Raw genomic sequence first — 25,528 nt, 5'->3', positions numbered from 1 at the left:
TTGTTCTGTACAACTCAATATACAAGAATTCTAATTTCTCTCTTATTCTTTTATTTATAGTCTTCTCAATTTCATTCAACATGGTATCAGAGCCAGGCCAAATGAAAAGGTCCTGAGTTCGAATCCCACCGCCACCCATTTAAAATATTTCAAGTGCAAGGCTTCAAATTAATTCGACTGCACTTGAGGGGGCGTATTGGAGATATTAATATTAAAATGATACATTTCACTAACAACTTAAGCTTTTGGTTGAGATGGTCATTCAACATCGACGACCCGGGTTAATCGTTGTCCACAAAGTTTGAACCGCAACACTCGAACCACAATAGCAAATGAATGGATGATTATGCCCATCAACTTCATTACAAACCGGTGGGATACTGAAACTCCGACGATCAGTGCCTGTGCTGCTACACGCCTTAGCTGTTAAAATATAAAACATAAACCATAATATAAATATATATATATATATATATATATATATATATATATATATATATATATATATATATATATATATATATATATATATATATATATATATATATAGTTAACCTGAAAAAAGCTTAACGCCCCAAAACGCCTGCGCCTAGCATCGGCATAACGGCAACAAGGCAAGCTCACATGGTTAACTTATGAATATCACTGGAAACCTCATACCTTCTGGTTAAACCAAACTCTACCTTTGATATCTTAAGTAAAATAAATCTTTATATTTCACAAATGCACATGATAGTAAAGTAACGTTAAGTCAAGCCATGATTTAATACAGGAAACCTAGCCGGCCATTGAGGCGTCGATCATTGAAAAATAAAAATAAAAGACTGAAGATGAAAGCAAGCGTACCTTAAAGAACACCAAGAACTTCAAACCAACTTTTATTCCACACGATAATTATACAAGAGGGAAATTAAAAAGAGAGAGAGAGAGTCCAGAAAAGTGATCCCTAAGGAGTAGAAAACTCCAACTATAAATAGAGAAAAGAAAGAGCCGGACATCAGCCCCGGATTTCGAAAAGATAAAAAAGCGTGAATAGTAAAAATTGTGAATAGTGTTTTTACTAGGAAAGATAATTTCTTCCCATTTAATAGATCTCCTAGTAGTAACGTTTGATTTACTAAAATTTGTTTCAATTAAGATAGTTTCATTATTATCTTTCTCAATTCCTTTACACATGGGATTAAGTGTAAATAAAGGCTTCTAATAAATACGATAGCAAATACACATAATTTCAGTTCCAGGTATGTAATTATAACCATGAGTTTTAACATTTAATGTTAATGATTCAAGAATATTATCAAATTAAGAAATCAGATCCGTAAGGATAATCTGTTAGAAAGAAAACAGTTAGGTCAATTTTGTGACCAGTTTGGCCTAGACAATCCTGGCAAAACACATTCTCATAAGCCTAATTATAGGAAAAAAAGAAGACATTATGATAATAATAAACAGATTAACCATTCTAAAGATAAGCAAGATAACGACAAGGGAAGAAATCGTTATCATAGAAAGAAGTCCTATAAAAAGGATAGTAATTTTCTTAGCAAAATTATTTGCAAAAAATGTGGTAGAACAGGTCACTATGCTAATCAATGTTATGCTAAAGATAAGATTAAAAATCTTGATATTGATGATGATTTAAAAGAAACTCTTTATAAAATTGTCATGAATTCTGAGGATGATACAGATTCTAATAGATCTGATTCCTCTCAAGAATCGGATTTTTCCGATGATATTTCTACTAAGAGTGATGAACGTAATAATTGTGCTCTTGGTGAACCCTGTCTTAATTGCATCAAAGATACAGATAATCCTGTTGAAGATGAATATTATAAACTCATGAGTCAGTTCCAAGACCTGAATATTAATGTGTTAACTAATAATAATATTCTTGACTTTCTTAAACAGATTAAGGATCCTAGTTTAAGAGATAAGGTCATAGACCAGTTACATGATTCTGGTCCCTCAACTAGTAATACTAGCACCAGTCTCTCTAGTAAAATTGATAATAATTATTACAACATGGGAGAATTAGATAACCTTCTTAAACTTAGGAATATCAAGAATAGTCCTATCACTATCAATGATTTAAGTCAAGAGATTTATAATCTTAAAAATGATATATATATATATATATATATATATATATATATATATATATATATATATATATATATATATATATATATATATATATATATATATATATATATATATATATATATATATATATATATATATATATATATATATATATATATATAGTTTGTTTTTAACCTCCAACAAAATTTGAGGTAGTTACAGGTAAATGGGGTGTTGTCTAAATGAAAGAATGGGTGTTGCAAGTAATATTTTAAAAATTGTAGGTGTATAATATAATAATAAAAAGCGCTTGCAAGGGGTGTAATTTAATTAACCAAATTATCCCACCCAATCAACCCAATTATTCCTGAGTTTGGCTCATTTGGATTCAATCCCACATATCCGTATCCAACCAACCAAATCGAGATCCCATCTATATTTTACTAATCCATATAGTATATTTTCAAAATGAAGCCCCAATCCCATCTCACCTTATCCCTCCAACCAAAAGGGGCCACACTATTTCTCCTTACCTCACTTTATTGACTTGACTCTAGACTCTAGAGTTAAATAGTTCGCTTTTTTTTTTCAATGTAATAACTTCTTTAAGGGTCCATTTGGATTGAGAGATTTGGAAGGGGATTTAATTTGATGAAATGATTGGAAATGACTCGAATTTGCAGTCATTTGAAATTCACCACTATTACTCCAAAATCAACTAAAAAGGAAGGGCAGGGATTTAAAATCAATTTCTAAATTCCTCAATTCAAACAAGTCCAAGAGATTTGTTATTATGAATTTGAAACCCATCAATCCAAATGCACCCTACACGTTTCAAGATAATCGTAAAAATTAAATAAATTATAAAGATGGGTAGTGCTAGGATAGGGTGGGGTAGGGATAGGGGAGAAACCCTTGAGCTTCCCCGTCCTAACTCATGCGCCAGAGGCTGAGTGCTCCCCCCTCTCTCTCATTTCCAATGTTAGATTTTTCTTTTCTTTTTTAATCTTTTTTTTCCTTTTCTCTACTCTTTCTTTAACATGTCATATATTTTTTTCTTTTTTTTTTCTTTTGTATTTTGTATTATATCAATAGTTTAATTTATTTCATTTATTTTGTTACATAATTTAATATCACATAATTTTAATAACATCAAACACTTGATTTGTAAATAAACACTTTTTTATATCCTTTTTCATTTCTTTTTTTTTATTTCCTTTTGAATTATATATTTATTCGTAATTTTTTTTCATTATTATTTTATTTTGTTTCTTTATTTTTTTTTATAATGGTAGAAATAAGACAAAAATAACAAATACGATTTTTTTATACTTTTTATTATAAATTTAGTACAACAACATAATGTTAATAAAACAAAACACTTAATTCATAACTAAACACTTAAGCAAAATTGTTATTAAATATTAATTATTGTTATTGTTGGCACCAGATTTCCGACTATCGAAGATCGAGGAAATCCGCCGAGTTTTTGGAATTAAAAGATTGGCAAAGATTTATTTTCCATGTTTATTTTGGAATTTATTAGAGTCATATTCTTATAATACTTCTATTAGGACTTAGATTTATTTCTATGTATTTTATTCTAGTTAGGTATCTTTTGTATTTATCTAGAATAGAAGTAGAAATCAACTAGGATTTTATTACCTAGTTAAACAGATTTCTTGGGGTTCAAGTTAAGTCTTAGAGGTTATTTTCGTGGCTATATAAGCCTCCAAGACATAAAAGAACCGTGTGCATTATTTGGAAGAAAAACCACTTCATAGCATCGAAGGTTTGCTAAGGCGTTCTGCGGAGCAGGACTGTGCTATCGTTGCACTGTGCCATCGCTGTGTGTGCCAACATATACAGATCTACTGTATAGATCTCAAGGGAGATCAACTGCGTTTCTGAAGGGAGTTCAGGCCTGAAGGGAGTTCGAGGCACGCGGTGTGGAGCTGCTGTTGGAAAAGACACGGAGTTCAAGTTGTGTTCAAGAACGGCATAAAGAATTAAAGAGGGAGTCTTAATTATTTTATTAAGTCCTATTAATGTACACTGTAAATCTGAACTAGTGAAATTGTGTTTGCAGGTCCACGTGGATGTAGGGCACATTTGTGTCTGAACCACATTAAATTCTTGTGTTTGTTTACTCGCTTTTAGTAGTTTATAACTGTGTTAACACAAGAATTGTAGTTGTAACTGAATATTGTTCCCACAACCACTGTTACAACTTAGGTTAACAGATTTTCATAGGCATATAAATCTACAGTTATTATATTATTATTATTAATTAATCATTATTAAATATTAATTATTAGTATTATTAAAGTTTAATTATTATTATTGTTGTTATTGTATATTATTATTGTTATGGTGGTGAGGGTGGGTGTTGAAAAGATTGTAATAGAAGATCGAGTGGTTGGAGAAGATGTAGGTCAAGGGAGCGGGAGGCGAAACAGCCTTCTCTCCATGAGAAATGCTCTTAGAGCATAAGAGCATCTCCAAGAGATTTTCTTAAATTCAAATTATAAACAATTGAAACAACCAACTCCAAAATTTGATGCTCCAACAACAAAATGAAAATTCTGCATATTGTTTAAATTATGACTTTGGTTTGCCAAATTTGACAAATCAAAATTAGAATTTAGGCAACCAAAAAATTATTAAAATTTTAGGCAATCAAAAAATTATGTTTTGAAGATAATTATATTAATAAGTTTTACTTTTATTAATTATAACTAAAATTTCAAACTTATTATATTAATTAATTTAGTCAAATAATATCAAATTATTTCTGAAGTTATAGTAAATTTTAGAATTTTTTTTAACACTAGATATATGATAATATGTTTGTGGGATATAATTGTAAAGATATGTAGTTCAAATCTAAACTCAAATTACAAAATTAAGGCAAGAAAATATAATGGTTATGTAAAATATAAACAATGTTGTTGGAGTGAATGTTAAAAGTGGTGTTTTAAAACATTGTTCACTTCTCATATTATAGATATAAAGAATTAATTTTGAACAATCTGTTGGAGATGGTCTGGCCTTATAAGGGGGCGCCCTAGTTGAGCTTATGTATCCAAGCCTTACAAGTTTAATTTTTTTAGGGCCTATTTGTTAGACACCCCTCATTTTGATTTGACTTGTTGATAAATATTTAATTATAATTGATATTTAACATAAATTCGTTGTGCCTAAAAAACCTTATATGCCCCCATTAATTAGTATAATTATTTTAAATTAAAAATACGGTGAATTAAATGCAGAATCCCTTCCCAAATCGCACTACCTAAAAATCCTCCCAATATTTCTCCCGCCAAAATCACGCTCGAAATCCACTCCGGCAAAATCGCATTACCTAATTATTCTGTTATTTTGTTTATCACATTTAATCTTTCTCCATCTCTCCACGAATCTCGCCCCCAACTTCCCCAGTATCTCGAAAATTCATTTCATTTTTTTTCTCTTGATCTCCAAAAACTGCAACAATGGCTTCACGTTTACTGTAAGAAAATCTACTATTATTTTCGGACAAAAACTTCTTCTCTTTAGGGCAAACAACATACATATATTGGTTCAACGTCACACAAGCTTTTCCGGTAAAAAAATGACGTGTATTACAGTGGAAATGGCAAAATTCACTTTGCACAATAGTGGATTTAATAAAATGGGAAGGTCATATTCCATGGATTTAATAAGGGAAGGGCATAAACCATTCTGCGTGCGAAAACCACTCAGCGTGCAAAAACCACTCTTACATTTGTTTAAGCATCAACAAAATGTGTACAATGCACCAAACACATACAAATCTTATATACATCAACAAAACGTGTACATAAACATACAAATTACTGCCGCCGAACGTAAATCAATACAAACCCTCAAATATAACTCATCTTAAATTATCATGTGAGCCAAAAATCACCATGTTAATCTGCACCGCCGCCGCTTATCCAATGACACAAACAGATTATTATTAATGCGAGTTACAATTCTGATTCCACATAAACGGAATGTGCAATCAATAAGCGTTAATGATAGAATTAGTTGAGAAATGCTATTTAAAATATTTATGTAGAAGATATTATATATCTTCTAATAACAGATATTAAAAACACGTGTATTAATTAGTTAGGGGGCATAATAGTGTAATTAATGGTTTTTTAATAATAAATTTTATTTAGAATTTATCTTAAAAATGAAAAATAAAATTAAGTCTAATATAATGACCCCTGTGTAATGGGAATGGTTCTCGTATGTAGCTGTTGAACTCATTTGGTACCATTATTACTTTAATAAGAAACAATACTTAGAGGGTGTTTGGCTAAGCTTATAAGATGTTAAAAGGAGCTTATAAGATGTTTTAGAGCTTATAAGCTCTTCCAAAGTGTTTGGTAAATTTTTAGAAAAATATCTTAATTTTTTTTTTAAAATAAGCTGTTGGAGAGCAAATAAGATCTTTTTAAATAAGTACCTCTACCCCACATTTTTATTTAAGATCTTTTAATGAGTAAAAATAGGAAATAAGCACATTATCCTAACACTCAAAAAAATAATCGTAAAAATAAGATGTAACAGCTTATCAGCTCTTAAAACATCTTATCAGACGTAAGAGCTTATCAGCTATTTAAAATAAGCTTAGCCAAACACCCTCTTATTCTATAATAAGTTAATAACTGTTACTTTTTGGAAAAAAAAAATGTTCCATATTATCTATCATTTTAGATTTTTAATACTGATTTAAATGCATCTTTTCTATTTGAACATTATTAATTCAACTATAAGTATTAATTCTCTCTTATAAATCATTAAATGATGAAGGTTATTTTAATATTTTTATGGGATTTTCCTAAAACTAAGTTACATTTATAGAGTTTCTTCGTATTTGTGCAAATGTGAATATAGACAATCATTTAAGAATAAAAGGAGTATGTCTGAATTAATAGAGAAAAAAACTTTGTAAGTAGTATATGGTACCAATAAATTCCGTACATAATTATCTAGCACCTTCCTAAAGAATAATTTAGTGAGGAGGAAACAAGTTCAAAAGTCAAAACTATTGAACAGAGATTGGAATTTTGGTTATTGTCACATACCAAACTCTTGTTGAATGAGTATCTTCCATCTGGTACGTGTTTCCCATCATTTGTATGAAATTGTTTGTTAGCGCCTTTAGTTTTTATCTCATTTATTTATAAAATAATGTTGCAAACACGTTGTTTAATTATTCTATTATCTCACCAACTCTCTATTGAATTTTACAACAAAAAAACAATTGTTTTGTATGATAGGCACTTATTTTCAATTCTCTGCACAAAAAGTCTTTTTACTACATTGTCACTAGTGATGTATCACTAAATTTTGACAATGATTTAATGAGAACAATTATATACTGATCACTAGTGCCATTTTTTTTTATAATGTTTGTTCTTACATCGAAAATAGAAGTTCATCGAGCAACATCTCCACCAAATTTGCCTTAAAACCCCAGCAAAACCCTTAACGAAAATAAGGGTTCTGCTAAAGATCTCTTATAAGTTATAACCACCTTTAATTAGACTAGGTACATTATTTTATTTTCATACAAAAATCCACCATTAGAAAATAAGTACATTTATAACAAAATTACCCTTAACCATCTCGACACACACAATTGAAAATTTTAAACCCTAATTTATCCACGATCACATCTATTGGTTGTTTGACCGTTCACCGGCCAACCTTTTTTTTATTTTCTTTTTTATTTTTTTTACTGTCGGCTATTGTGTTGTTGACCAGAGAGTTGAATATCTGAGTCGATAGCAGAATAACGAAACAAGAAAATAATAAGATGATTGAATAGTAGAATACCAAAAAAAAAAAAAATTGAACGGCCAACACCAGTTAACAACTAATGTATATGAAATTTTGGAAAAAATAGGGTTCAAGGGTATTTTTTTCCCGATCGACTTTTTTTTGTTGATAATTTTCCGAATGGACTTTCAAGTAAAAGCGATTTTGACATGAAGTATTAGCTAGAATCATCAGCAATGTTTGGTTACATTTTCATCTGAATTTATTTATTTTCGCAAAACAAATTTGTTTGTTAAGGTTTCGAGGAAAAAATCCCAAAACAACTTCTAAAATTCTCTCTCCATCAAACATGATGTAATTGGTACAATACAAAGATTTGACTGTTACTGTAAAAAAATCTTTCATTTAAAAACTAACAAACATCACTTTATTTTTCAAATTCTTGTCTTCCAATACATTTTCCTAACACATTTAAATATGACTTGACCGCTAGAGTGTATTTTGTTGCATTTACTTTCATTCTCCAATTATTCTCTCAAACATATTTCCCTACAATAAAATGCAAATAACTTTCAAAACGTATCAAAACACTGCCTAATGTTGATGAGATTATTGGATATCGTTGCAAAGAAAATTAATAAATATATGCGTTTTTTAAAGTTCCAAAATTATATGTGTTTGTTAAGCTTCCGATAATTTTCGCTTAGCTTCGAAATTATTTCCGGTCGTTTTGTTTAAATCATATTCGTATTTATTAAAATAAAAACACATGTGTTTGTTAATATATCGTTCGTATCATCAGACATGTTTTGACAGTTACAATAAAACACGTTCCCAATAAAATACGAACATTCATTACTTCATTTCAAATGTGAAAAATTCTCTCCTCCCAAATTACAACTCGCGATAAAAACAAACATTTACTTATTTTCCAAATTATCTTTCAAAATTACATTAACTCCCAAAACAAAATAGAAAATAGGCCAATGGAACCTTATGATCATGCGTATATTATAGACATGCATTGGCTTGTAGAGATTATATATATGGGTAAAAAAAATTTACAGTCACCCCATCTATATCTAAATCAATCCAAGACTCAAAAGTATATCACCAATCACCCATACTTTGTTGTTGTTGTTGTTGTTTTTTTTTTTTTTTTTTTTTTTAATATATATATAGAATATGTTACGAGGATATGGAGGAAATCTTGTTTGCCATGATGTTCAATATATCAGAGGCAGAAGGCCGACGAATGGGCGAATCGGAAAAGCACATAGCGGAGAGTGCAGCCATTGCTTTGACTTCTTCAAAGTCAACGTCCCCTTCGAGACGCGGGTCAACTATTTCGACCACCTTCGAGACGTCGTTTAGTACCCGTTCTGCCCTAACCGTCAGTCTCTCACCAGTCGAAGGGTTAAACGCTTGTATTCCGGTTATGAGTTCCAAAATAACAACACCAAAGCTGTAAATATCGTTCTCCTTCGAAGCAAGCCCGGTTCTCAGATAGTGAGGGTCCGTGTAACCCGGAGAGCCAATCATGGTTACTCGATTCCTACGGATAAAGGAGTTGGAATTAGGGTTTAGTACTAATGAAGAGAATCCCATCTTCGATGAACCGAAATCGCAGAGCTTGCAGTTGAGATTGTGGTCGAGCAATATGTTGGATGATTTGATGTCGCCGTGGATAATTTGTAGGGTAGAGTGTTTGTGGAGGTACTCAATTGCCTTAGCTAGTTGGAATGCTATGGAGATTCGTTTCTTCCACGAAAGATGAATATTATTATTCTTCAACGAGCCGTGGAGTTTCTCTTGTAAATTGCCGTTCGGGACGTGCTCCAATACCAATATTCCTTCTTCTGTAATTTTAATATAATGAATATGAGAATTAATAATCAGATAGATATAATCAAGTACTAGATTTGCATTCATTCATCGTAATTTAGAACAATATAATCAAGAAACCATCGACGCGGAAATAATAATATAATGTATAATTTGGTGATCGAAGAAAGAAATTAAAGGAGCGCACCTCGATCGTGACAATGACCGATAATCTTGACAATATTAGGGTGTTGGAGATGTTGCAAGATCTCCAATTCAAGCTTGTGGGCTTGATTCAGACGCTCGCTGCTGCACTGTATCTTAACGGCGGCCGTCGTTGAATCGGGTAAATGAGCAAGATACACGGTACTAAACCCTCCATATCCAATAACCATGGATAAATTCATAGTCAACTTCTGAATCTCTTCCCATGAAAAAATGGAATTAGATTTCTGAGTATAGTCTTCGACATCGTCGTCGTTATCGAAAGCCGCCACTCTTTTGCCCCCCACCCTTTTGCAACTAAGCTTCAACCTCAGAAACTTGACAAACTTCATGAAACCCATGATCGATCACAGCAAACAATATAATTAATTATACCACTTTAAATTAATTAGCTTAGCTGAGAGAACTCAATATTAATCAAGAATGGATTTTATATAAGCGATCGATTCGATGATCGAAGGTGCGTGCGAAACAACAAGGAAATTGGTGATATATATTATTTGGAATTGGAGGTGCAGTACTGAGGACCCCAACAAAAAAAATAAGAATAATGATCCCACGCACAGACAAAAATGGTTGGTTTTCTCCATTCAATATATAATACATTACGCGTCCGTGTGTGTGTGTGTATTGTTTGTTTTTAAATTGCAAATAAATAAATCAAAGGTGTATATATTTGAATTTGAAGCAGTGTTGGAAGGTGAGGTCCTCATGAAACACACCAATATAATGTTCTTTTTGTTTTTTGTTTTCTAATATAATTGCCTTTTGCAACAACCGGTGATGTTACATTTGTTGAGCACGTCAAAGGATATATCACATATTACACGAGTTCTAAATACTAGTAGTGATTTATTAATTATGAGTTTACTAAATGGTGATTACGTAGGCTTCACACTTTTGTTATGATATTTAGTATGCACACTCGCCTCTACTAAAATGAAATAAATATATACTAATACCTACATGCCTATATATAGCTCAACTGCCTAGGATCGAATCATGGCAGTCGCAGTGTAGGAATTTCAATTTCAATAAGGATTGGTTCCTTGTGGGTACCAGGTCCACTACACTAACGGACCGTTGAGTCAGCATAATTTACATTTCTCCATCAAATACTTATCGGGCCAAGGAATGGGGATCCTGAGACGAGGGATTTCGCCTTTTGGTACACATAAGTATATACTAATTAATGAAATTTGGATATATATATGGAATTGAGAGAGTATAATTATTTTCCCCACCAGCAAAGCACAGCAAACACAATGTTTGAAAATAGGGGGTGTCTCTGTCAAGAGTCAAAATGGCCGGCTGAGCTGTAAATAAGTGGGCGTGGCCGTATTTATGTTGGGTTGTCGCTCTCCTAAATCAATTAATATATTAATATTCCATTCAGGAACACTTCCAAGTTCCATATCCAATTAAGAAGTGTTTGCTGATTTGGTAAGTAACACCATTTCTTTTTTTCTTTTCTCTTTTAATTAAATCCCATACCAAAGAGTTGACTCCACGTCTCTTGCCACATTTTTTTCCCTTGTTTATTTGTACTTGTACCTCAGTTCAGGTTTTTTAGATTTATTATATTGAAATGATAATATATTATTTTTTTTTTCTTTTTTTACTAAAACAGATGATGATCCATTCTGTTGTTTAGGCTTTTCCGTAGAAGCCTCTCTACTTCAATAAAAAGAAATAGTTATATTACTTCACCAAAAAATCTCATAAAGTTATACTTCTTTGGTTACATATTATTGTTGCCTTCATATAATATCCGTCACTTCAAAATTTTAATAATGAACTAAGTGTATTTTTTTCTCTCTTAGTATTATTATTAATTCAACTCTATAAAATATTAAACTCTCTTTTATTACATTTAAAGATTTTTCTTATGTCGTCATTTTCTAGGATTCAATTGGATAATCTTAAACGACAAACATTATCGAATGAAGGGAATAATGAAATAGACCTTATTAAGTTATATAATGAAGGGGTTAATATGTAAACGTACATTGTACCAAACATAATTAGAACTACATGAAAATCCCAAACTTTTTTAAAACGCTCATATTTCAAAATATAATATGACCAATATCGGTAATTTTTTATTTGTTCTTAATTTGCCATTTTACCGTAAATTTAACATCTATATTCACATTTCTCTCCAAATCTATTTATCTTACTCTCTCTCCCCACCGCCATAGTCAAGGAAGGCGGTGGTGTCACGATTGTAGAGGCACGATTATGGCGGCAAAAGAGGCGGCGACATGATGGTGGTGGGTATAGTGCGGATAGTCTTGGTGGCTGCGACATCTGCGCCGCCGGCAGCCACCAAACACTAGGAACCCCCTGTCGGTGCCGCAAACAAGCCTCGCCAACGCTTAGAACGCAACACACTGTAAAACAATCATAAAAACGATCATCTGATCCAAATTGTACCAATTACAACCAAAAGAAAGCCCTTGAAGAGAGGAATCGGAAGATGGAAAAACCGTCGAATTCTAACCAACGATGAAGAAGTTATGTCTCCAATAATTTCCTTCGCCATCAAACCGCACACACATTAGATCACTCACAAAAATGGATCAAGAGATCCAATCATACAAACTCACCGCTCAAAGATATCTATTGACAAGGAGAATCCAACCGTATAAAGTCCATTAATTTCCAACAACCGGAGATGGAGATAAGCATCCAAACAGAACCTTCATTGTCAAACTGCGCGCTTGGTAGAACGTCCACAGAAACAGATCTACCGATCCAAATAGTACGAAATCACAACCCAAAGAAAGCCCTTGACGAGACGAATTCAACGGTGGTGGTGGTTGTGGCGGCTGCTACAACAGTGGTGGTTGTGGTTATGGTGAGGGTGTTTATGGCAATAGCGAAGGCAGTGGTGGCATTGGCGGGGATCTAGGGTTTCATATTGAATGAGTACGGATGACTGCAAGTGACTATGCATTACTTAGAGTGTGTCTACGGACGATGGCGGCTAGGTTCAAATGGGGGCAAGTATTTTCAACTTGTGACTACAAATGACTATGGGTTCCTATGAGTGTCGGATAAAAAATGTTCTTTTGATATTTTCCATATTTATGTAGAAAAAAATAGGTTTTTATAATAATGAAAAAAATACTGAAAAGGAAAAAAAAAATGAAACATGCTCTACGTAATTGTTTTTTTTTTTACAAAAATAGTAGATGCAAAATTAAAAATATCAAATATTAAATAAAAAATGATAAATGCGCAATTTAAATATTGTTTGGTGAAAATTTTCTTTTTGTGTGCAAAGAAATTTTTTGGAATGAATTTGATAAAGGATTAGGGCATCTTCAATCATGGGAGGTAAAAATTGGCATGCTATACTTATTTTAGCATTTAAATAGTGTTTTAACAAGTTAATTTTTTGTGCATTCTCCAACCATACCATCTATAATTTAACATTTTATAATATTCTATTACATTTGCTATTTGAAAAAGTGACGTAGTGGGTAATCAATTTTAATTTTATCACTTTTGGGAGATGGGGTGTGGGGTTCAGTATATTATTTTAATATACTTTTATATAGCTCTTGTGAATAGTAAGTGGTATATTTAGCATTTGGAATTTTGGTTTTAGCTAATGAGGTAAATTATACCTCTTCCTTAATTTGGAGCATGATTTTTTGATTGAAAATGCTAAAATTAGTAAAATTTAGCTTTTACCACTCCAAAATGAACAAGGTTGGAGCTGCTCTTAGGGATGGCTGTGGAGTGGGAACAAGGTGGGTATTTGAAAATCTGCACTTGCCCCGCTAGCAAATTTCCCACCCATGTCCCTTTTGTATCCATATCCGTCTTGTGCGCGTTCCAGGTTTGATTTTATTTAAATCTGCCCCCGCCTCGTATAAAAACCTGCCCCGTACCCACCCCGCCCCGGACCCGTAAATATACCTTTTGTTTTATATTTATAATTATTTAATTAAAATATTTTTAAAAATTAGTATTTTATAATATCAAAATATATAAAATTAATAAAATATATAAACGAGTTCGATAAGATGCGAGTAATGGTGCATATGTTCAAAATATGTACCCGTCTCGTACCCGCTACGGGTAAATTTTTTAAAACATGTACCTGCCTAATTAGCTAATGGGGGCGGGATTACCCAATAAATCAGAGTAGCACAGATGCCTGTAGGGCGGGTTAATTTGCATTCTTATAATGGATGAGGAGCAAATGTCGAATTGAGCTTGTCATTATTTCTAATAAATTTTGTTACGGGAAACTTATATCTTAATGCCCCTATAATTAAAGTAGATATATAATTTGCTTACTCGCATAATTAATCCAACTAAATTTCGACATCAGGGTTATGAAAATAAAATATATTTTTTTTTATTTAAAAAAAGACAGCATTTTTTATATTTTTTAAATAAATATAGGGACATTGCAACAAATATTCAAAGTTGAATAATCAAACTTTGAATTCATAAAATGGTTTAATAAATGGCATGTGGAGGGACATCAATAGCTAAAGCAAACATGGAATTGGGCAAAGGTAACTAAAAGTTATAGTCATTTCATCCACTAATTCATACTACACTTTGTCAAGAGTTAGCCAGTCTTCCACTTGGACAATGACATATGTGTTTGATCGGCCACTGTGATTAAGAACATAAATGCAATGAAATTTAAGATTTTTCTGTAAATCACATTTTTTTATCTAACCCCATAGGATAATCATGTGTTGGTTACACAAGCATATTACAAAGATGGTTGGATTAAATTATGTTTTCCAAATATCCGATCTTCCTTTAATCAGAGAACAAATCCACGAATTAATTCATAGGAGAAAATTAATATTGTTGTCGCTGCCTTGTTTTGTTGTTCTTAATCATGTAACCCAATCCACGGTATGTCGGATATATTATCTCTTATTATCTATTAGAGAATAACAGTTAGATAAATTTAGGTATTAGGGCTCGTTCGGCTACAAATATTGGATTATACAAGATTGAATTAATATCCTATTGACTAATTAATTATTAGTTAGTAAGGTATTCAATTTCTTAGATTATATATTCTATAAAATTTGTTAAATTCGGTTATAATATATGAAATGTGTATAAAACTATTTATTACCAATAATAAGATATGATGTGAAGAATAAAATTGTCATTTTCCTTTTTAGCCACTCCCTACAAAAATAATCGCAAGAGGTGGGTGCCGTAAAGGAAATAGCTTATGTCAAGTACCCATGAGTAACTTATGTCAAGAATCAATTTCCACATTATTCACGCATTGCACCATTCAAATCAAATATCAATTTCCGATTCTCAGTTTTTGTATATTAAATAGATTTATATATATATTCACTACTCATGGTGCTTCTTCCACCGTGCCCCAACTAATTGCAATTAACATTGCATCAAATATATGGTGAAAGATCACACCCTCTAACTATCCATCTTTGCAGACTCAATTTGGATCTCTTAATGGGCTACGATCTGCTTGAATACATTGATGGATCTCATCGTTGTCATTTCTATCCAATGCTTCTCCTCTAATGTTCTTCGCCTTCTATTCATTTTGGGTTCGTCAAGATAAGCTCCTTCTAAATGCAATTTTTGCTTCGGTCTCTGAATCCACCATGCGTCGTCCATGCCCATGGTTGTGACTTCTAAAACCTTGAATGAAATCTTGACTCGACTTGTTCGACTGCAAGTAAATCCCGACATGCCATGCGAGTCAAGGAATAACTTACCCTCATTCAGCGTGGAAATTGGACTATGAATCCACATTTTTCTTTCAATTATAGAATCAATCATGAATATATCTCTTAACCACCACCACAAAACGAGTCTCAAACATTCCCTCAACAATTTCGTACAATCCTTACAATTTCTACTCACAATCCAACAATTTTCACAATTTCCTTATAATCCTTTCGTCTATGCGGAGTCATCTCAAATTCCAAATCAAGAGCAATCATAAAGTACAAACAAATCAGGTAAAAGACCAAGACCCAAGGCATAAATAAAAATTGGAATATGGAAGAAGATGAAGCCCTATGTAAGGCCTGATTACATGTTTCAGAAGATGCAATAGTTGGTACTTACCAACAAAGAGGTAAATTGGGGAAGAGAAGTAGAATGGAATTTATATATATTTTAAAATGTGATTCAAATAGAAATGCGCCAGGGCTAACACATGCATCGATGGAAAATTATTCAACATTATGTGAGCAAATTTTCTAGGTATGTTCGTATGGTTGACCGAGTTGTAGCGGAAACAATGCAGAAGATAATGTAAGGGAAAGTAAAGTTCCAAATTGTATAATTATACCATTGAGCATAAGGGAAAGTAGAAAAAAACTTCTCAAGAAAAGAGGTTTGAAATTAATTTTTCCCGTAAAAAAAAACATTCAAATCTCTTTGAAGATGAGGGTATTAGGAGAAATGCAATAGAATAACAAAATAAAATGGAAACAAGGAGAATGAAAATTGCATCAAAACAAGAACATCAACGAAAACAACGCGAGCAAGAAATAATGATGACGAATCCTGGATCAGCACCTAGAGAGGAAGATAAAGCTTGGGTTATTGAACAATAAATAGAGATCTTAAGTTGTATTAGAAAGAATAAAGAATATTCGTGTACAAGTCTTTTTTGTAGAATCTATATTTTTATGTTTATAGCTGGAGTGATGTTCCGACAAACTTGTTCAACTTATTTCAATTTATTATGTATTTTTGTTAATTTTATGTTATTCGTGTTTATTGAATATTTTTAATTACTTTATCGATATAAATATATATACGAATAAAATAAAATAATACATCTTACGATGTAATAAAAATATTGAGATAATATAATATTTAATTTAATTAATAAAGGATTTTATACAAAATTAATTTAATTAACTACAAAATTCAAAATTTAATAAATATTTTATCTTATATATAAAAGAAAGAAACGCTAGGCAATCCTAAGAAACCCTAATGGTATTTTAATAATTATTTATTTTTAATATTTTTTATGTACTAATTTTCTAACTATATTTTTCAACAATTATTAAAATTGACACTGAACCATGAAGAATCCATCCGGCTTCAATCTCCTATTTTTCGTCAATATATCTCAAATCTTAAGAGATAAAGATAGAAATTCGATTTGTTAAATCTTAACTTATTTGTTTGGATTATAATTCTTACTACGTAAAAAAACTAATGTTACATAAAATATGAATAATACTTTCTTAAATTTTATTATGTTAGTGTATTATGTTTTTATTGTTATCTATTAAATTGATTATTTTCTTTCACTTTTAAAATACGATCCCGTGCATCTAGTTTTTGTTTAATATATGCAAACAAAATTTTAAAAAGTATAAACATGCTGAGTAAATTAAGTATATAGCATGTGAACCCTATTATCTAGCGGAGTGTTTTTTCGTAGCAATGAGCATAAGGTATATATTAGTTTTCTACGATCATTTGACGAGGTAACATTGATCCCTCGTACTTTTATTCGTATTAATTTAATCAATCACAACATATAATACCAAAAAAGAAGTATATTCTCTTCCATCTTAACCACGATATAATTTTGGCAACCATAAAATGATGAAATTTGAAAAAAAAAATAGAATTAAAATTTAATTAATCTTCTAAAATATAAATTAGATCAATTTATGTGTTCTTCAACACATGGGCTTTCGCTTCAATACACTGAACAGCGAACACGAACAATCACCACCCGTGGCGGCTGACGGCGATCGCCAATTTTTTCAGGTAATGAATACATTCGTCTGATTTGAAATTAAACTGCGTTTGTCTATTTCTAATCTCTGCTGTAATTTTGTTTAATTAATCGGCGTTTAGGGCTTGGTTGCCTCTGTGTGTGATTATGGAACTTCTGTACTTGTTGAAATATTTTCTGAGCCCTAAATTAGATATACCTTACTGCATAGTTTAATATGTTGCAAATGGGACTTATTTCTAATTTCTTGTGAAAAAAAATATGAAATTGATGAGGAAGGTGAACTATAGGTTTAGCTAAAGTAGTTTACTTCATTAGAGTTCCGTTTGGTATATAATTAATTAGCTATGATTTAGTGCCTTCGAAAATAAATTTGGGAATTCTTCGTTCGTTTTGAAATTCACGCCCCATTGTATAACAAGTTTTATGCTCTCCGTAATGTTGGGTTTTTCCGGCTTATGTGGATTCTGATCAACTTTTATACTCAGCTTCTTCAAAATCTTGCTGCTTTCCTTACTTTTGTGTGTTTTATATTTCTCTCATGAGTTGACCGTTTATTGTAGTGCCGTTTTGTGAAATGAGATACATTTGTAAATTAATTTTCAATGTATAGACCAAACTTTCCTATATTTTCTCGATTTTGATTGTTTAGTTGTTGAGGATATACCTGCATCTTCTATATTGCTTTCTTGCATATCAATCACTCTTTATCGTGTTTGAAAGTTTCTTTGGTGGTATAATTACAAGTTCTAAATCTGATGCGAGATGAGATTAATATACCTTAAGGCAGTTATAGAATACTACGATATTGCCTATTCTCTAAAATATTGTGTAAGGAATAATTTCTATAAAAAGAATACAAACCTAAAGAGAACTAAATACGAGCATGGCAATTTAGAGGCTGGTAAGCATCTCAATGAAAACTAGCATATGTCGCATACATGTATATATATAACTGCAGAAATTAGAGCATAATCAAGTGTCAACAATCGGTAACTAATGCCAAAAATATTTTGCATATCTGCCTTCACACTTTACGATGCTTTCACATTAGGACATATCAGACTTAGTAGATTTCTATATATACAAATATAGTAAAGAAATTAAAAGGAATGAAATGCTAATTATTCCGAGTATGACATATTGAAACTTATTTGCCCAAAAATCTTAAAAGCTCGTTGGGTATCTAAATTGAAGATAAAACGGTACGTCTAAATTGTTATGGACATAATATTTCAACTGAAAGCCTCAACAATATGTGAGCTAAATTTTAGTCTGCGGTAATCAGATAATGCAGAATAAAAGTCGAAAATTCAGTACTCAGAAGAAAACATTATCAACTTCAGCTAAGTTCCCAAGATTTGTTGCACAGCCAGAATTTAGGGTTCCTCTTCGTCCCTGATTTCCCGAGTCTGCTCCCTGTTTGATAGTTTCACAAAAAAAGTAAAAAAAAAATAAATAGTTATAAGGACATTTGACAGTGTTGAACTAGGCATAAATTTAATTATTGTAATTTCTCACAAGGGGTTTAGGGCTTACATCATTATTTTCACATATCCATCTCGGAGAATGTTCTGCTCTCCAACAACTTGAATCTGTAGAATAATAATACAGTGCAGCACCTTTTGAGCATGCTATCTATAAAGACGACAATAGTAACATAAAATACTTTGAAAAAAAATCTAAAAATTGCTTGGCATTGTCTTACGTATATGCAGCCCAATTCATTCCTACATTTCAAGCAGTAGATATTAGTAACGGTGTGAGGTCCAACTTGGTAGTTTTGGTATTCTTCCACTTGCACATTCACACTGCATACACAGAAGGAAAAAAAAAACGAAAATCTTGATTTTTTCATTAAGTTTTCTGGTTCAATTCCATTTAGTTAAACATTTCAATTCATTCACGGTAAGCAGCTTTTCTATACTGATTCATCGTGGGATATTGCAGAATATAATTACGATGGATTTGCAGAATTTAGATCTTACACTTTACGGAAAACACCAACATTTTCCTCAGCCTCATCCTGTAGAGTAAGAGGGGATCAGAGAAGCGTAACAATGGCAATTATCAAGTAAAATTTCGAGTCATCGAGTTTTCCTCAAGCAAGAAAATAATAATTAAAAAAAAGACGAGAAAAAAGGCACCGGATATCATTTTGGTAAGGCATCTATCTATCTATCTATCTATACTACTTCGTAAATATTCGACAGAATAGGATAGACCAACGCAAGTTGCTTCTTGATCAAAATAACAGTTTATCCCTATAAAATTTAAGGGTGTGATGATATATCTCATGCTATAACTAGTCAATTACCATCAAACATTTGTTCTTCTTCTCTTTCGTTTTTTCGTATACAGAGTAACAGTTTTGTCTATATGAATATTCAGGGATCGATAAATTTACGAAGAAGAAACAATGACTGAAGGATTACTCGAGAACGCATGTTTTGATGAATTCATTAAGAAATATTGGGGAGATAAGAAGAGTGGAGAAATTTACCGGTGGGAGATGTAATTTGTGTCGTAGCACGGCAATACAGGTGCTGCAATTGATGCAGACGATGTGAGGAGCCTCTCGTAGTTCCTTGACGAATAACCTTCCCATTTCTGCAGAGATACTCTTTGATGAGAAAATTCTAATGTTGAGTTTCTTGAAAGAGAATGAGATGATTCTTTACTGTGGATAAATCTCAAGAAACTCAAAATTCCAGAAGAAAAATATTATTATTGGAGAAATAAAGGTTCTGTTAGTGAATGGAGTGGATATCAGAGGGGGTGTGTATATATATATATGTGTGTGTGTGTGTGTGTGTGTGTGTGTGTGTGTAGGGGGGAGAAGAGAAGATGGATATCAGTTCATAATAACTGTCATAACTGCCGCCACAGGTATACTGTTCTTTGCTAAACTAGGTACACACGCTTTAAGATTTTGGATGTGTTTATATATATATAAAATGTATTTTGTTGATGTCTTCTTAAGTATTTAAGTATTTTTAACTAGTCAAGTTTTTTTCCTTTCAGATTGACGACTCTTTTCAATTATACACGAATGCTTCGTTTGGTTGTCAAGATAAGATTAAATAATCTAATGAAACTCATGATATTATTGGATCTTGAAAGATCTGATATAAAACATGCATACAAGCAAGAAAATGCACGATAATATAATAATTGTGGGTCGACCCGGCAAATTATTGATGATACTAAACATTACAAAGTTTAATTATTTAGTTAACAATAACTAATATTCCCAACTAAACGAGGTTGTAACATATAAATTAGTTAGGGTTTCAAGTGTAAGTTAAAAATCCAACCAAAGTCAATAAATGTTTTTACTCTCACCGATTTTATTAAGTATATTATGGCCTCGTTAAATTGTCAAGATAAGATTAAATAATCTAATGAAAATTCAATTCTTTTATTCGATCGACGTCCAATAAAAAATACTCCCTAAAAGACAAATAAGACATGATAATATAATATTTTCATGTCGACCCGACAAGTTATTGAGGATACCAAACATCAGACAAAATCCAATTATTTAGTTAATCATGACTAATCTTTCCAACAGAACGAGGCCTATACATACATTTTTTAGGATAAATATACAATCTTGCTCTAATTAGTATTCAAGTTTAGTTATATGTAGAGTCTAGATGACTTGAGGTTTAAGAAATTATTCAGATTTTTCGGGAAGATTCGATTTCAACCAACACTTGAAACATAATTTGGCCATCGATTAAGGTGGTGGTTTTTGCAAACTTTTTTTCAAAGTGGTTATGAGTTTTTTAATGTTTAGAAAACCTGATTTTGAACCAAGAAAAACTCATAATCACTTTGGAAAAGTGTTTGCAAACACCACCTAATTAGATGATGTTGATAAATAAATAACTGCAAAATTTAAAAATTATTATATATTATCACTTTCCTCCTTTGTAAGGATGGTTGGATAATATTCAAAATATAAAGGGTCTATGTATAAATATGCCCAGTCTCGAGGCAGCGCAATATAAATTTATCAAATATTTGGTCAAGGTGTAGTACTGTGACACCCAAGTTTATATGAATACTGCAATATATCTAATGTTATTATTGATTTATATCTTTGCCCTTATGATGATGCCCTATATAACACTACCTTATGTACCTCTATTTAGAAGGAAAAAAAAATTAGGACACTACCTTTATGTACCTTAAAATATCTGTCACTTATTTAATTTTAATTTTCTGATCTATTTTACTACATTAGTAATGTAATAGTACTGAAATGATATTTATAGAGTAAACTTTATTAGGTTATAGAGTAATTTCGATATAATATTTATTAACGTTTCATATTTCAAAATACAAAATTCTCTCAAAGGCTCTAAAGTCAAAAAATCTCCGATGCTAATTTTCAACTTGTGATGACATAGCTAAGGTAAATTTATATTTTTACGATTACTATGTTACGTATATTTGGAATAAAAAGACCGAACAAACAAACTCCCCAAATTTTGGAATTTGTTAGCCAATTTCGTGTTTTTTTTGTATAAGAAAAGCATTGCATTAAAAAGATCCGAGAGAGTCTACAAGGGGGTGGCCCCCATCTCAAAAGCAACTAATAGGCAATAAGCTAGAATGAATAAACCATTCCATTTGCACGAAAACGCCCATTTGACAAGACCGTGATCGACAAAATTTGAGCTTGCTGGGCAAAACTAATTCCGTGTTCAAAAACACGGAAATATGCTGCATTGGTTTTTTTTTTTTTTATTACTAATTATGTGTTGACCTACATGGAATTAGCAAATAAAAAAAAAAACGCAATTCTAATTATGCATTGTTTTCTGTTGAACAACACGAAAAATTGTTATTTTAACCTTTAAATCACAAATCGAGTTGAAAATTGCTTTGTAAATTTATAAATCATAAATTATAAAGTATAAACCATAATTATTATTATATATATATATATATATATATATATATATATATATATATATATATATATATATATATATATATATATATATATATATATGCTAAAATTAGGTTTTAAAGAAATAAGACCACTTTGAATCGTAAGAACATCAACTGAATTGTATAAGCACATGATGAATCACAAAATAAAAAAAAAATGGTATGCTAGTGTCAAATCATGTTTTCCTCAAATTCAATTTGAAATTTTCAAAACTCAAACATGTCAACATAAACTGATCAATCCTAAATCGTTACAGTTTTACAACCAATTTATATTAGTTGGATGAATTTTTTTTTTTTTTTTTTTTTTTTTTTTTTTTTTTTTGTTTTTTCATTACTGCAAATGACATTTAAAAAAAAAAAAAAAAAAAAAAAGAGAAAAGAAAAGAACACCAGTACATAATATCAAAAACTATAGGGGGTATAGATCATGTGACAATTGATTGAAATTTATGAAACTAAATTTTGTTATTCCAAGTTGAGGTGTTAACGGATTTTGTGAAATCGAAATCATTAATCAAGCAACTGAAAAAGGCATGATGGTATATATATTGTTGGCATTTCATAATTAATGTATAAGTGGGAAAAGAATAGGGGCACCGTGTAAAGTGGAAAGGACCGCATGTGCACCGATTTTGTGCATCATATATATACATACACATATATAGATATACATACACGCATAGATACATGGTAAACATAAGAGGACTTTTAATAAAACTTGTGACATTTTATACTTTAATAATCCAACACTCACCCCATCTTATTAATTAATAACAACATTTTTTTTTTTATAATTTCGTATCGTTAATCATCAAGAACTATTGGACAATTTTTGCGTCTATTATATTGGAGGCATATGTTTTTTTTTTTTTTGTAAAGCTTTCATTAGTCGAATTTTTCCAATTTCGTGTGTTTTCTAATCCAATAAAATTCACTTAATATCTCTTCACTCTATGTGGGACAAGTTTCAATTTTGATATTTCCTTTTCTTAATTAGATCTAAAAGTTGAAAACCCTAATGTCATACACTTATTTACTAAGCGTCGTTATGTATTTATCATTTGAGATACACATAACATATATATGAGTGGTTTTGTAGATTCTAACATTTACGAACAATTACCAACCCTTATTAGAAGAGTAGGTACCTAATATTTATTAATAGGGTAAAGGTTTAGGGTTGAGTCCCTCCTCCCCTACTTTCTTTTGGTATAGCTTGAGAAGGGGGAGGCTAGAACTGATATCAAAATTTTCTCACTTCAATACCATCTAATCTAATACCATGTTTTAAAGAAGTTTTTAAAGTTTTTTCTTAAATTAATACCACAAATATTTTTTTTTTCATAGCAAAGTACTAAAGTTTCCCTCATCAAACAAAATATAATTTATACAAGAAAATATATTTTTCCTCATTTCAATACCAAAATTAAAAAACTCTCTTCTTCTCCCCAAACTCAAACCCAAACCCTCTCTTCTTCTCCCCAAACTCAAACCCAACCCTCTCTTCTTCTTCATCTTCTTACAAACCCTCCAAAAAATCTCGAAATTCAAAAAAATCAAAACCTCACAAAACTTATAAAATGGAGTCACAAGACAATAAAATGGTGGTTTACATGGAAGGAGAACCAATTAAAGTATGTATTCATGTCTTTTTTGAGATTCAAAGTCGATTTTTTTTTTTAAATTCGCCTGCAGTTTTCGACACATACAGGTCGATTTTTTTGTCATTTTTTGACACCAACTTGTCGAAAATTGTATTTAAAAAATAAATAAATAAATCGACTCATAAAAGTCGAAATTTCTCAAATTTTCAACATGTATGTGTCGAAAACACATTGCTGCTTAAAAAAATTATATGCAGTGTTTTTTCGACACATACATGTCGAAATGTTGAGAAATTTCGACATGTATGTGTCGAATTTGTTCCCTTTTTTTTTTAAATACAATTTTCGACAAGTTGGTGTCGAAAATTAACCAAAAATTACACCCGTATGTGTCAAAAATCTATGGAGGGTTTAAATACCAAAACTTTGACCCGTATGTATCGAAAATCTATTTTAGAGTTAGTTCTAGCCACCACTTAAGAATACATATGTAAAATACTAAAATAGAATTAGAGTTGATAGAGTTCACAAAATGGAAGTTGTAATTAATAATAAAGCATATGGATACAAATTATAAATATAGAGAGAGATGGGGGGGTATTTGATAATATTGGGTGGCGGTTGGGTTTTATTACATATATATCCGGTAGAAACGCCACGCACGTTCTATTACCTCACATGGTTAGGGCCACCTCACAGCTGTACCAATGTGTTCTTGTCTGCCCCCACCCCCTTTTCTTTTTTTCTTTTTTTTTTTTTTTTTTTGTTTGGTATAATTAATAATACTCCCATTTATTTATCTTGGATAAACATTATGTTAAACAATCTATTACTGTTCTTGCACAATTTATATTTTGAAATTGAATAATATAGCTAGTAAGCAACAAATATATATATATTAATGATACTTTAATTATAAAATTCGAAAGGATGTTATGCACAAAGAGATTACATTAATTATTAATTATATGATTTTCTTATGTGGAGCTTAATTAATTACAAATACGCCAATAAATGAAGGTCCATTTGACAAACATGATGTGATTACATGATATATGTGTATGATCAGTGTATTAATATTAGAAATTATATTAATTTTCTTTTCTTTTTGAACTATATATGATAATAAAATATTGACATTGATCAGTATGTAAATATTAAGTTTTAGGATTTAGCAAGTTATGCTAATATAAAAGACTAAAATGGTAAAACTCGTACGGAATGACTTAGTTAGTGAAACAAGATAGCGTTGTATTACTTGGTTCATGTTTGAATTTTGATTGAC

General features: G+C 31.1%; 1 protein-coding gene and 2 long non-coding RNA genes across 3 annotated transcripts; 1 reads left to right on the top strand and 2 right to left on the bottom strand.

Annotated features, from left to right (window-relative positions):
• Positions 1-8,957: 8,957 nt before the first annotated feature.
• Positions 8,958-10,357, bottom strand: LOC105978070 (putative receptor-like protein kinase At4g10390). The gene is made up of 2 exons (XM_013003481.2): positions 9,914-10,357; positions 8,958-9,740 (listed from the first exon to the last, which is right to left on the bottom strand). The coding sequence occupies exons 1-2, from the start codon at positions 10,269-10,271 to the stop codon at positions 9,070-9,072; spliced, it is 1,029 nt and encodes a 342-aa protein (XP_012858935.2). The 5' UTR covers positions 10,272-10,357; the 3' UTR covers positions 8,958-9,069.
• Positions 10,358-17,546: 7,189 nt separating this feature from the next.
• On the top strand, positions 17,547-20,643 carry LOC105978063 (uncharacterized). Its single transcript, XR_016031748.1, has 2 exons — positions 17,547-17,703; positions 20,063-20,643. It is a non-coding gene; the product is annotated as an uncharacterized LOC105978063 (long non-coding RNA).
• Positions 18,762-19,828, bottom strand: LOC105978065 (uncharacterized). The gene is made up of 5 exons (XR_016031932.1): positions 19,805-19,828; positions 19,660-19,697; positions 19,380-19,482; positions 19,211-19,266; positions 18,762-19,090 (listed from the first exon to the last, which is right to left on the bottom strand). It is a non-coding gene; the product is annotated as an uncharacterized LOC105978065 (long non-coding RNA).
• Positions 20,644-25,528: the final 4,885 nt, after the last annotated feature.

The sequence above is a fragment of the Erythranthe guttata genome, chromosome 1, assembly GCF_056151865.1.
Source record: "Erythranthe guttata isolate IM_541 chromosome 1, IM_541, whole genome shotgun sequence".
NCBI classification, from domain to species: domain Eukaryota; kingdom Viridiplantae; phylum Streptophyta; class Magnoliopsida; order Lamiales; family Phrymaceae; genus Erythranthe; species Erythranthe guttata.
The sequence above is the reverse complement of the archived record's forward strand: the minus strand, read 5'-3'. Positions and strand labels throughout refer to the sequence as shown.

Excerpts from the sequence above, each read along its gene's own strand:
- LOC105978070 (XM_013003481.2), bottom strand. The coding sequence starts at position 10,271 with ATGGGTTTCATGAAGTTTGTCAAGTTTCTGAGGTTGAAGCTTAGTTGC. Across the intron at positions 9,741-9,913 it reads CGGTCATTGTCACGATCGAG|AAGAAGGAATATTGGTATTG; the intron begins GTGCGCTCCTTT and ends TTAAAATTACAG.